We start from the raw sequence: 13,599 nt of genomic DNA, 5'->3' as shown, positions 1-13,599 counted from the left end.
AAATCTCTAACCAGCCAACAGTGCTAATGATAAACACATGTAAGAAAATGTGAATGATAATAGGAATTTAAAAGAATATTTTATTGCTAATGCATTTAGTGAACACAGTAGAAGCTTTTCTAAGCACAGCTTTTCTGCTTTCATGTGGATTCATATGAGGAGATGTAATCAATCCCTTACTCAATGAATCTAATAACAGGTGAAAGGAAGTCTAATGGACCACTGGCACTATAAACTTATACCTAACCTAAATTACTTCCTGTTCTTCCAAATACATTTGATAATCATTCTTTCATTTTTCACATAAAACTGTAAGATTCTTTGTGAAACACAGGACTAATATCCACAGCCCTTTCAGTGTACAATAAAACAAACAGATCATAAAAGCAATCATAAAAATGCCAGCAATTTTAAACAGCTGATACAGGTTATAAATTTAAAGGCAAGCCCTCTCTCCTCTAACATTTTTCTGCCTATTGTCAGCTTAAATTGTTTCAACATGAACTGAGTGTCTGCTAATTGTAACTGAAGCTTGTGTGCAGTCCTTAATTATTCTTACAGCTTAAAATGCTTTAAAAAATCAATTGATTGATCCAATGGGGAAGAAAGGCAAGAAGAAAAAAAATAAAAGCAGGCTGGCTATTCTTTGACTCTCCCATTTATTTAAATTGTAGTGTTAGGAGTTTGATGTGCAAATGAGACATGAATGTTTTTTATTAGAGGATTTTAACATACCATTACTTCATAATCAGGACCCAAAAGGTTTTCCCATCTGGATTTCAGCTCATTTTCTGGAGAGTCTGGGACTCTTTCTGGATTAAAAAAAAAAAAAGAATGTTGAAGCTACTGTGAGCCAAACACACTTAATGACTAAATTCTTCAATAACAGCACAGTTTTAGTAAGTAAAGGGGAAATGAATAAAAAGGAAAATGCATTAACTTAGGTCTACTAGGTAAAGTAAATCAGAGGTGACTTATAAGACTAATGTAAAATGTAAAGACCAGCTGCGACCAAACTATGAAGGAGCTTTTGTTGTTAAGTAATATTTCAAGAGAAGAGGAAATGATGAGTTCATAAATGAAATTTAAATTATATATACTGTGTGTGTAAATATCCTATAGTTTACAAGTGAAATGCATCTGGCTTTGCTGTATAATATGTTAGGGCATACAAGGATTTAATTTAAATGTTAATCACTTCAAAGTAGTACCATCCTACTACCCACTGGAAAAGTAAGAACTTATCAAGATACCTTTACTGTCCACAAGGCATATCAACACAATCAGACTTTTCACATGGGTGGCTATAAAGGCTTGGAACCAGAGTTCCATGAGCTTTAATATAATAGAAATTTTGGTTTTACACCAGTCTTTTGTTGCTAATGGGTCATTAGGATATTTATATCTTTATGACTTTCTTACTTGAGTATAATACTGCCTTTGTTGAATAGACAATTTTAATGAGGTAAGGCAGATTTTAAGTGTCTTGCCTGTCCTCCACATGATCTTAGCCAGAAGCTCAGCGCATAGTTCACAGTACGAATAATGTCTAATAGGCAAAAGTCAAAGTACTAAAACTGTAATTACAGCCTCTATCCATAGTAGTACCAGAAAATGAACAAACTTCCACCTTCTTTTTAACTTAAAAAAGCTCTTTCAATTTTGTCTTAAGATTGGAAAAGTCACAGAACACTTATCACAACTGACATAACCGCCTGCCTGAAATCAAATGTAACTTGTAATATCAGCTCTTTTAGTCTTTAGCAGACAGTTCATCTTGGATGCGTATAATGCTTAATTACATAATACAAATCATTAAGTGAAAGAGGCTAACCTCAGAAATCAGAGACTAAGACTAATGAACACTAAAGAACTTAAATTACTAGGTTTACAAAAGAACATCCATGAAATACCTGTATTCACTGATATGCTAGATTACATTTAGGGGATAACTAACCAAAGATCCTATTAAAAACAGAACATCAAATTCATTTGGGCTCTGCACCTGTGTCCATTCCTGTTAACATTTCCTTAAGAAATTATATTAAGAGTTCTAATGTATTGCCTGTTAACTTTCTCTTAGGCAGCAGTTTCTTATCTGATAAATGAATCTGAACAAAATCTGCAATGTATTAGTTGAATTCTAAGCTTAAAAACATGGTGCTCAGATGATAGTTATATACACGTATAAAGTAATGTTGAGATTTCACCAACAACTCTTTTGCCTGTATTTTACCTTTCAGTTGCACAACAAAAACACAGTCATGAGTTTTAAAGCACAGCACAAAGGCCTAAGTGCTAGAGGAAAAAGATTAATTTTATTTTCAGCAGCTTAATAAATCCTAGGCTACAAAAAAATAATAATAATAAAAATAACTCAATGATCTGAAACAATTATTCCAAAGGCAAAATAGAAGCTAACTTCATAGCAGACAGAAGATGCTGGGTTTAATCTCAAACTGAAATTATACATATGCACAAAGAAAAAATGCAGTGAAGTTGATCCAAAATGCACAGATAAAATATTTCTAGGTCAGGCATAGTGGCTCCCAGTATTCTGGGAGTCTGTGGCAGGAGGATCACTTCAGGCCAGGAGTTTGAGACCAGCCTGGACAACATAGTGAGACCTCATCTCTCCAAAAAAAAAAAAAGACCTGGATGTGATGGTACAAACCTGTAGTCCCAGCTATTTGGGTGGTTGAGGTGGGAGGATGGCTTGAGTCCAGGACGTTGAAGTTGCAGTGAGCAATGATGACGCCACTGCACTCTGGCTCAGGCAACAGAATGAGACCTTGTCTCAAAAAAGAAAAAAAATTCTAAAACTATTTTTAACTTCAAAATGCATTGATTTTCACCTGATATTTCACCAAAAACCTATCTATACTCAGCTAAAGTAAAATAGCAAAGATAAATTGCATCCTACTTGGGTCAAAAAGAACAAGGTAAATTTCCAGATCACAGAAAATATTTTAACTTGAATAAGGGCTTAACTCCTTCCTTTAGGCTCTATCCTAAGACAAGACAAAGCTAAAACCCAAAACTTCTCTGGAACATGGGTGGTGGTAAGTATTCCAGGGAGTTTCGTTTAGCTAGCAAGGCTTTCTTTAGCACCCTTTGCACGGGGAATTATGTGAAACTTACTCAATATGCTTGCAAAACAGAGTCCGCCATAATACTGAGGTATCAAAGTTCAAAGTAAAAGAACAAAGTCATAAATCAATTCAAAAGAAAATTAAAGAATAAATGTATAGCAGCCGGGCAATTTGATATTTTGATGCAACATATAAAAATGTACAGACTATTAATTTTTATGATATAAAAAAACACTGCTATATGTATACACATAACTATGATCTCTAGCTATAGACATATCAATGATAATATACAAGCTAAAAAATGCAGTAGTTAAAAATGCTAAAAACAAGATAAAAAATAGTCATCACATACTAACATGCATTCAAAATTAATATAATAAAACAAAGATTTAAAAAGAATATGTTTGATTCCCCAACTGCTGTTAAGATGTTGATAATAAGAATACCCTATTTTATATCATCAAAATGCCTCTAAGATTCCTCACATTATATTATTAATAACTACGAAGACAGAAAATGGTTAACAAATCAGTAAGTCCAATTATTCCCAAGTGAACACTTGGTGCCTACCCAATTTTTCTAAGGCTTGTATGTTGTCATTTTTTAGATTATCCATTTTTTCTCCAATTTCTTCATCTTCACCATCCAAATTAGTTTCTGTTTCCACTGCTCCAGTTAGAAAGACACCTGGTGTTTTTGGTGGTTCCATAATTCCTAAAAAAATAAAAATAAAAAAATTGCTAATTTGAATCACTAGGTCACTAGTCGCTGAGGACCATATTTCAGTGAGTTTATTTCACTCCTGTTCTCCCATTTCACAGCCTCATTACAAGCCTATGAGGTAACTTACATGATTCCTTTAACCTAAAGTGCCAAGTGTAACAGGTAACCAATCAATTCCTTAAAAAATAAACTTGTTGATAATATTGAAAAGAATAAGGAATTAGGCAATGGGAAGAGAAAAACAAGGTAAAGTCGATGACAAAGCAGGGTAGACTCTTCTTGGCATAGCCTTAGAAAGAACAAAACACTTGTGGAGGTGGTGGGCAGGAAGTTAGACTTGCAGAATAAGCTGGGCCATTGCTCTGGGCTCTCCTAGGTGCTGGCATGACATCATCATGAGTATAACACACAAGTCTACATAGGTAACATCATTAATTGGAATCGAATTAGAATTCCCCTGGGGGCAGAGATTCCTCCCTTAGCCAAATTGAGCTAACTAAAATAATAGGAGTCATCCAAAGTTTTCAATCTCAGTAAGGCAAGTCACTTTGTATCTCTTAAACATAAGAAAACTTGAACATGAGTCATTTTGGATTATTTTTTAAATAATCACACATCACTTATAAAATATTCATCTCAAAAATAATTAACCTGAACCTAAGACTTTAGATCTAGCTTCTAATTCACAGGAAATGTGGTGGGCAGAAGAACAAGTTAAATGACACCACAAGGAAATAATCAAATTCAGAATGTGGCATTCTAGTGACAAGTGAAACAATCCCTTCAAAAATTCTTTGTCATGGAGGCAGGGGTAGGAGATTATTCTAGATTGAAAAAAACCAAACAGATATACACATGCAACAAATGCAATACAATACTGGATCTTGGTTTGGGAGTTTTGGTTGCAGGGGAGTCTGGGGGAAGAAAAGCTACAAATGAAATTTTGGGGCAACTGAGAGATTTTAGGTATGTATTGGGTATTTGATATTAAGGAATTACTATTAATTTTCTTTGGTGTTGGTCATGTGTGGTGGCTCAAGCACTTTGGGAAGCCTAGGCAGGAGGATGGCTCAAGGCAAGGAGTTTGAGATCAGCCTGGACAACACAGTGAGACCCTGTCTCCACTAAATAAGAAATTTTTTCAAATTAGCCAGGCATGGTGGTTGCCCTCCTGTAATCGCAGCTACTCAGGAGGATCTCTTGAGCCTAGGAGTTTGAGGCTGCAGTAAGCTATGATCATATCACTGTACTCCAGCCTTGGTGACAGAGGAAAATCTTGTCCCTTAAAAAAATTTTTGATGTGATAATAGTATCATGATTATATAAGAGAATATCCATATTTTTATAAGCTAAAGAATGGAAGTGTCATGATGTCTTCCACTCACTGTGGAATGGTTCAGGGAAAAAAGATTAACAGAGAAAGCAAATTGGCAAAATATTAACTACTGCATCTAAATGGCAGGCTTGTGGGTATTCATTATGTTGTCTTTTATTTTTTATGTATGTTTAAAAATTTTTTTTTTACAATAAAAAGTTGAAAAATACAGTCAGTTAAAAGTTCCTGGCTGGGCGTGGTGGCTCACACCTGTAATCCTAGCACTCTGGGAGGCCGAAGAGGGCGGATAGCTCAAGTTCAGGAATTCAAAACCAGCCTGAGCAAGAGCAAGATCCCGACTCTATTAAAAATAGAAAGAAATTAATCGGCCAACTAAAAATATATAGAAAATATTAGCCAGGCATGGTGGCACATGCCTGTAGTCCTAGCTACTCGGGAGGCTGAGGCAGGAGGATCACTTGAGTCCAGGTATTTGAGGTTGCTGTGAGCTAGGCTGACGCCAGGGCACTCTAGCCTGGGCAACAGAGTGAGACTCTGTCTAAAAAAAAAAAAGTTCCTATGATATTAACATGAAAGTTTAAACCACACATCAGTAACTGCATAGCCTAGTACTAGAATGAGAAAGGCCAACCATTCACTACAGCATTATTCACAATAACCAAGAGGTGGAAGCAACCTAAGTGTACATTAGAATAAATGAGCAAAGAAAAATTGGTATATACAAACAACAGAATACTATTCAGTCTTTAAAAATAAGGAAATCTTGTCCTATGCTATGGCATGAACGAACCTTGAGGACATTATACATAGTGAAATGAGCCAATCACAGAAGGACAAAGAATGCATAATTCCACTTATATTAGGTATCCTAGTAGTTTATAGAAATAGCAAGTAGAGTGGATGGTTGCCAAGGGCTGGGGTGATGAGAAACAATGGGTATGGAGTTTCAATCATGCAAGATGAAAAAGTTCTAGCGATCTTCTGTACAACAATGTACATACAGTTCACAATACCATACTGTATACTTAAAAATTTGTTAGGAGGGTAGATTTTATGTTATGTATTTTTATTTTTTGAGACAGAGTCTCACTCTGTTGCTCGGGCTAGAGTGCTGTGGCGTCAGCCTTGCTCACAGCAACCTCAAACTCCTGGGCTCAAGCAATCCTTCTGCCTTAGCCTCCCAAGTAGCTGGGTCTACAGGCATGTGCCACCATGCCCAGCTAATTTTTCTACATACTTTTAGTTGGCCAATTATTTTTAGGAGAGACAGGGTCTCACTCTTGCTCAGGCTAGTCTCAAACTCCTGACCTTGAACGATCCACCTGCCTCAGCCTCCCAGAGTGCTAGGATTACAGGCATGGGCAATGGCACCCAGCCCTATGTATTTTTTTTTAATCACAATAAAAAAAAATGCCAAGCCAAAGCTGCCAGTAGAGCTGGGGAAGACAGTTACATACCACCATTGCTTTATAGTACATACCATTGCTTTATAGTACAAAGCAATGTACTTGTGTGCTACAAACAGTATACAAGTAGGGACACAAATATGTATACACAATGTATGCAAATAGTAGGAGTTTAGAGGAGAAAAAGACTAAGATTCAGAATGATAGAAGGCACCATGCAAGAGCTAAAAGCGGTGCAGTTTGTTTCTGTAAAACAGACTTCTAAATGTTGACAAAGTGCAAGGCACACAAAGATGTGAGACATGGGGCAGGGGCAAGGACATAATCACTCCCCACATTGTAGTCCCACACATAAACAGGTGATTACAACGTAGTGTGATAAATGCTACAGCAGAGTGCTTTGCAAGAGGTGCTAGTGAAGCCATGAGCACACCAAAATCATGAAGAAAGGGGTGCAGATTTCCAGCAGAACGTATCCCAACATAAATTTTAAATGTAGGCATGCCCAGTAAAGAATTGCTAATTTGTAGATACTGAGCATGCCTTCGTTCATTTGGAATATTAAATTGAAGCCAAAGGCTCCATCAGAGCTATTAAAAACCATTTATTTACATAAATATTTATGTAAACCTTTTAAGGTCAATATGGCATTTGTACAATTTGTACTATTTAGGCAATTTTAAATTTCACATATTCAATTCAGTTGACAGGGCATCTGTCTTTCAGCAGTAAAATTTCCACTATCACATAAAACATAAAAAGTTCCAACACAAATACAAATCAATATCAGTTGAAAGCAAAGCCTTCCGGTCTTCTTATATCTTCAGAGAAATATTTCCAGAGGGAAAAAATATATATTCATTTTCTGACAAATTCTAATGGAAGTATTTTTCTTTTTCTCTTTATTTTATTTATTTATTTTTTTTTTTTGAGACAGAGGGACTATGTTGCTCAAGCTGATCTCAAACTATCCTCCCACCCAAGCCTCCTGAGAAGCTGGAATTACATGCAGGTGCTATTGCACCCAACCTTAATAGATGTATTTCTTACTATTTATATAGCTAGTCAGTCATTTTTAATTGAATATGTGGTCCCATGATTATCAACTTTTGTTGATCTGTATTTTTGTAAGTTGATAATTCAAAGTTGATGGTCAGGTTCAGTGGCTCATGCCAGTAGTCCTAGCACTTGGGAGGCTTAGGTGGAAGTATCATTTGAAGCCAGGAGTTCAAGACCAGCCTGAACAACAACAGCAAGATTCTCCTCTCTACAAAAAATTTATGGTGGTCCTCTCCTGTAGTTCCACAGCTACTTGGGAGGCTGAAGCAGTAGGATCACTTGAGCCCAGGAGTTTGAGGTTGCAGTGAACTATGATGACAACATGGTACTCTAGCCTGGGCAATAGAGAGACAGACTCTATCTCCAAAGAAAAAAAAAATTGACATGCATACAATTATATATTTGTCCTATAATGAAGATTTACTAACCTTAAAACCAAATTAATAAATCATTATTTTACAAACAAAAATGTTTTTGATAGAAATCCATGTTTTATTTTCTCTCACAGTACTTGAAAAAGTAAATCAAGAGACATATTGGAATAAAATATATTGTTAAAAGTAATGTGAAACTTGATGTTTGAAAAATGCCAAAGCATTAGACAAATGAGAGCCTCTGGAACAAAAAGTACCAAGCTTTATTATTCAAATATAATTGGTAAAATTCGGAAGCTTTTTGGCAAAATGATTTCTATCTTCATTTAGAGTTCTCTGAGCTTAGTGCATGTCAGGCAGGGTTCACATTTTAACATTTGGATGGGCATATTAAAATATGCAAAGAGAAAACACTTCTTCAATGCACAAATGACTAATCATTCATTTCTCTATCGCTGCATTATACAAGGTGGGCAATTTTTTCCTACTCAGACTCACAGAGTAACTTCCATAATTTAGCTATTCTTCTAAACCCACACTACATGGGGGCAAAGGGGTGGTGGAATTGATTACCTCTGTCTGAAGGCTGTTCAAGTGGAAAAGCAGAGGAGGGTGTCTTCCTTCGAACAAGGGTTAGGCGTACCACCTGCCCTGCCTTTTGTAATATTTCAACAACATCTTGGTTGGCCATACCCTGAATATTCACACCATCAACCTAAAACATTAAGAGAAATGTTAAACAGAAGCTTTAAGTTAGCTACTATTTTTAATTCTTGCAAGGCTAAATAAAATGAGACAGTTCATTTTATTCCAAAAATGATTTAAATTAGACTTTGGAATACAGTTGGCCAGGTGCAGTGGAACATGCCTGTAATCCTAGCACTCTGGCAGGCCGAGGTGGGAGGATCACTTGACCTCAGGAGTTCCAGACCGCCCTCAGCAAGAGAGAGACTTGGTCTTTACTAAAAAGAAAAAAAAAATGAGTCTGGCATTGTGGCTGGCACCTGTAGTCCCAGTTACTCAGGAAGCTGAGGCAGGAGGATCACTTGAGCCCAGGAGTTTGAGGCTGCTGTGAGGTAGGCTGATGCCACGGCCCTATAGCCCGTGTGACAGAGTGAGACTCTGTCTCAAAAAATAAATAAATAAATAAGAATGCAAACCTAGTATTAAAACATACTGACAAACTTCCTTACACACTAGAAAGCAAATTTAAACTTGTATTCTTAAGTCATACATTTTAACTCACAGCCTGAGAGAGATAAAGGGTCTTTATCTCTGATGTTATTCAAAATTCAAAATATTATAAAAGCTTGTCAATTATTATACACATCTCTCAAGATGTAATAAAAGCCATTATCATGAAAACTGTAGAGATCATCCAATACTTCATTCCTCTATCATATCACCCTATGATACTTTCCAAAGAAACACACTGATCTTCCTCCATTAGGTCTTCTAATGGAAGCATGTGCAAAAAAGGGTACTCTTCATCTAAATCAAGCTCAATTCCACATTTCTGAAGTCCATTAGGACCAATAGGCTTCCTCTCTCAATCTTCTTAAGCTACCCACAAGTACCTTAACTTTCCCCATAAGTATTTTCTCCAAAGCATCAACTACCATTGCTGGCCTCCAGACTCTGCAAATCACCAAAAGACATTTCCTAAGCCCATTAATGAAAAAGCCAAGAGTCATGAAATGTGCTTTCTTAGATGGACTTGAAGGATAAAGATTCAAATCATACCACCCAACTTTGTTTCTATGTAAATCAATGTATTTGTGTGTATCTATTTATAGTATGTGTGTATATAGATACTATAATATATAAATATATAAAAATTCAACTAATTTCTACTAAATAGAGATCAGTTTTAATTGATATAACTATTATATTCTCAAAAATATAAAATATCTCAATTTTGGGTGTACTAAAAATTATTGTTAGTAGAGAAACTACTTTCAAAAGGATGAAAAGAGCCAGTTAATGCCTTATTAATTGTATACAAAAATGGATGAGTTTAAAGAACACAAAGAGGTACTTGAAAAGTGTTTTCTAGGAGAATGCTAGAACATCTTTAAAATATATATGTATACAAATATATGTATTTACATTATATAATTATATACATTTTTTCCTACCAATATTGTTAGTGAATCCTTTCTTCAGTGACAATGAAAAAAATCAAATTTAGGACCATAAGACTTCAAATTAATGAGATTTCACTGTACTAACAGATTTAATTTTTTAAAAAAACCTTATGAAACTATGTTAAGCCATCATCCTGTTATACATATTATAATAAAAAATCAACATTTCTTTTTTTGAACTGGATTCAAATCTAAAACAGAGGGCAGTTACTCACAGCAACTATTTTGTCATTCACTTGAATGCGGCCATTGTGGTAGGCGGCGCTGCCAGGTATTAAGCTTTTCACATAAATCCCTGCTGCCTCTCCTGAAGATGCACAGACACACAGAAAAAGGGGAAAAAGCTCTAATTAGGCCTTGATTGCAAAATTCATATCAAGAGATTAATTAGCTAAGGGGGCTGACTGGAGGCTTGATAAATACTATTTTGAACACAAGCAGAGAAATTGATGGATTATTTCAAACTGTCACCATCACAAGTGACCCGAATTCGAAATGATTTGACTGATGACTGCTCTTCTGGAAAAATAATCAGCAATGGAAGCTTCATGAAATGCACTCCAATCTAAGATGGAATTCAAGATAGCCCAGCTTAAGTCTGCCCCTCTTCTTTTGGTCTGTCTCCATTCTTACTGCTGACTTGGCATAATCCTCCATCATTTTTCACCAGCACTATGACAAGGGTCTCCTTAATAGGTCTCCTTGCTTATATTTAGTTCACTGCTCATGTTAGCTTCCCAAACACAGAAAAAAACAAAAGTACACATGACCTTTAAAAAAAACTAGAATGAGCTCAGCAACATGTCCTTTTATTATAAAACATGTAAATAGAAACAAATGGCTATAAAATTGTTAACTACATAAAAAACATGGATCCCTGCAGGCAAGGACTGGAAGGGAAATTGGAAAATAAAAAGCCATAGATGTGGATGATTTTATATTTTTATTTTTTAATTTGAAATGAACTCAAAACATTGTTTTCTTTTCCATTCCTAGCTCAAATGCCTCCCTCTTCGTGACTTCTCCACTTACTTCAGTCAAATTGAATATGTTATTTGCCATACTATGATGGTTTGCTGGTACAGTGGGCCCTCTGTATCCACAGGTTCCACATCTGCTAATTCAACCAATCTCAGATTCAACCAACCACAGGTTGAAAATATTTGGGGAACAAAACAATAATAAAAATAACAGGTTGGAAGCAGTGGCTCATGCTTATAATCCTAGCACTCTGGGAGGCTGAGGCAAGAAGATCATTTGAGCCCAGGAGTTTGAGGTCGCAATGAGCTATGATGATGCCACTGCACTCTCCCCAGGGCAACAAAGCAAAACTCTGTCTCAAAAACAAACAAACAAAAAAATACAACAATAAAAAGACAGAATTTTTTTAAAAACATAGTATAACGATTTACATAGCATTTATTTCATATTAGGTATTATAAATAATCTAGAGATGATTTAAAGTATAAAGGAGGATGTGCATAGATTATAAACAAAACTAAGCCATTGTATATAAGAGACTTGAACATTCAAGGATTTTCATATCCATAGGGGGTTTTGGAACAAAGGAGATTATTGTATGTCTGCCATTATAAAATACACATTTCATTTATCCTTAAACAACTAAGAGTTGTTTATAGTTTATCTCCCTAAATAAATTTTTCTTATATTCATTTTTCTACTCTCTCCAGAACTATGTAAAGTAAACCCTCAAAAGTCCAATGAATAGAATAGAGCAAAAATTATTTTGAAAGGCTATTTGTTAAAAAGCCCGTTGAGTACGCCAGGCGCGGTGGCTCATGCCTGTAATTCTAGCACTCTGGCAGGCTAAGGCGGGAGGATTGCTCAAGGTCAGGAGTTCGAAACCAACCCTGAGCAAGAGCAAGACCTCGTCTCTACTAAAAATAGAAAGAAATTAATTGATCAACTAAAAGTGTATAGAAAAAATTAGCTGGGCATGGTGGCGTATGCCTGTAGCCCCAGCTACTCAGGAGGCTGAGGCAGGAGGATCGCTTGAGCCCAGGAGTTTGAGGTTGCTATGGCTAAGCTGATGCCATGGCACACACAAAAAAAAGCCTGTTGAGTTTCAAAAGTTTCTAGTGTTTGGATTCACCTGCTCTCTGCTGTCCTAACCCACCCAAATCTCAAAAATTTCTTTTGAGGATAAACAAGAAAAATGATTCTTTCCTTTATTCAGCAACATAAACATCAAATTTTCTCAGTTTTCTAGCAGTCATTCACTTTCACTTAGAAACTAAACCATATGTTAAGGAACTAAGTCAAATTCCTCTAACCAGATTCAGTATATTGAAAACTACTCAATATGGTTTTCTTGCAACATTATTATACAGGCACACTTAGCTCTTTTGGAACTCATTTAAATTCTGTACCTAAAAAAAGGTGGCACTTAAAAGAATCTAAAGGTTTTAAAAAAGATTTCATTAGGCTAAAATAGCACAAGGTGGTCTGACATGAATTTCATTCAGGACTTTGAATACATTAGCACTCTTAATCTTTCCACCTGCTGTAAATATGCAAAATAACAATTTTTTTCAAAGAAATTAACTCTCTAATCTTACTTTTTAAAAATAAAAACTAGAACATTTCATAACTCTAAATTTTCATGTTATTAGCAAATATTTATAGAAAGGTTTATTTTACCATACCCTAATAATTCACCTATAATAAAAGAATAACTTATAGTGAATGTTACCAGAGATTTTCAGGTAGGAATTGAGGGAGTTTTATTTAAAGATACTTGAGCCATGTATTCATTCTTACAGTATATTCCTTTTATATGAAAGAAAAATAATTCTAATGAAAATACTTGTTTTAACTTATTTTTAGTGATTGAACATAACAGTAATACTTTTTGGATGCTCACAATATGAAATATATATACAGTAATCAATTTACTTTATCACAAACATACTCATGACATGTTAACAGTATTGAAAATATATCTATTTTAGAAACAAGAGGAGGTACAATTCAAATATTATACACTGAATTAGAAAATTATATCCTTTTATTAATGACTTTCAAGCCAGCTATAAAACTATTGAGATAAAAAGGTGATTCTGTAATCACTCAAAAGAAACTGGTTGCTATTATAAATTCATGGTTTTATTGTTCAGGATTTAAATTAAAACTTGCAGTTATTTAATTTTACTGTCTAGAAACCTTAACATCCTTTACAATTATTTCCAAATATAAAATAGAAATAATTCATTTACCTGTATGAGATGTTCCAATGTAGCCAACAATTCTAATCCCGAGACTCTGTCCATCTTTTTTAATGAGCTCGACATTGTAAGTTTCAGTAAGAGAACTGTCCTAAAAGTAAAAAACAATTTTAATTATATATGTTAAATTACATAGCTGTGTATACATAGTTTATTTGTGCATGATTTGCCAAGTGTTTTCTTAGCACCGATGGTAGGTAGAATTTTAAGATGG

The 13,599-nt window shown here is 35.1% G+C and overlaps 1 protein-coding gene across 4 annotated transcripts in view; it reads right to left on the bottom strand.

Annotated features, from left to right (window-relative positions):
• Window positions 1–13,599, bottom strand: part of PATJ (PATJ crumbs cell polarity complex component) — a 345,818-nt gene that overhangs the window by 288,948 nt on the left and 43,271 nt on the right. For all 4 annotated transcript variants that reach the window (XM_075998871.1, XM_075998878.1, XM_075998885.1 and 1 more), the window contains exons 9-13: window positions 13,377–13,476; window positions 10,356–10,447; window positions 8,567–8,708; window positions 3,666–3,809; window positions 736–812 (exon numbers count right to left, since the gene is read on the bottom strand). In XM_075998871.1, the coding sequence (XP_075854986.1) occupies window positions 736–812; window positions 3,666–3,809; window positions 8,567–8,708; window positions 10,356–10,447; window positions 13,377–13,476 (555 nt within the window). The remainder of the gene's footprint in view (window positions 1–735; window positions 813–3,665; window positions 3,810–8,566; window positions 8,709–10,355; window positions 10,448–13,376; window positions 13,477–13,599) is intronic.

The sequence above is a fragment of the Microcebus murinus genome, chromosome 2, assembly GCF_040939455.1.
Source record: "Microcebus murinus isolate Inina chromosome 2, M.murinus_Inina_mat1.0, whole genome shotgun sequence".
Taxonomy (NCBI): Eukaryota; Metazoa; Chordata; class Mammalia; order Primates; family Cheirogaleidae; genus Microcebus; species Microcebus murinus.
Note: the sequence above shows the minus strand (reverse complement) of the source record. Positions and strands in the feature narration are given on the sequence as shown.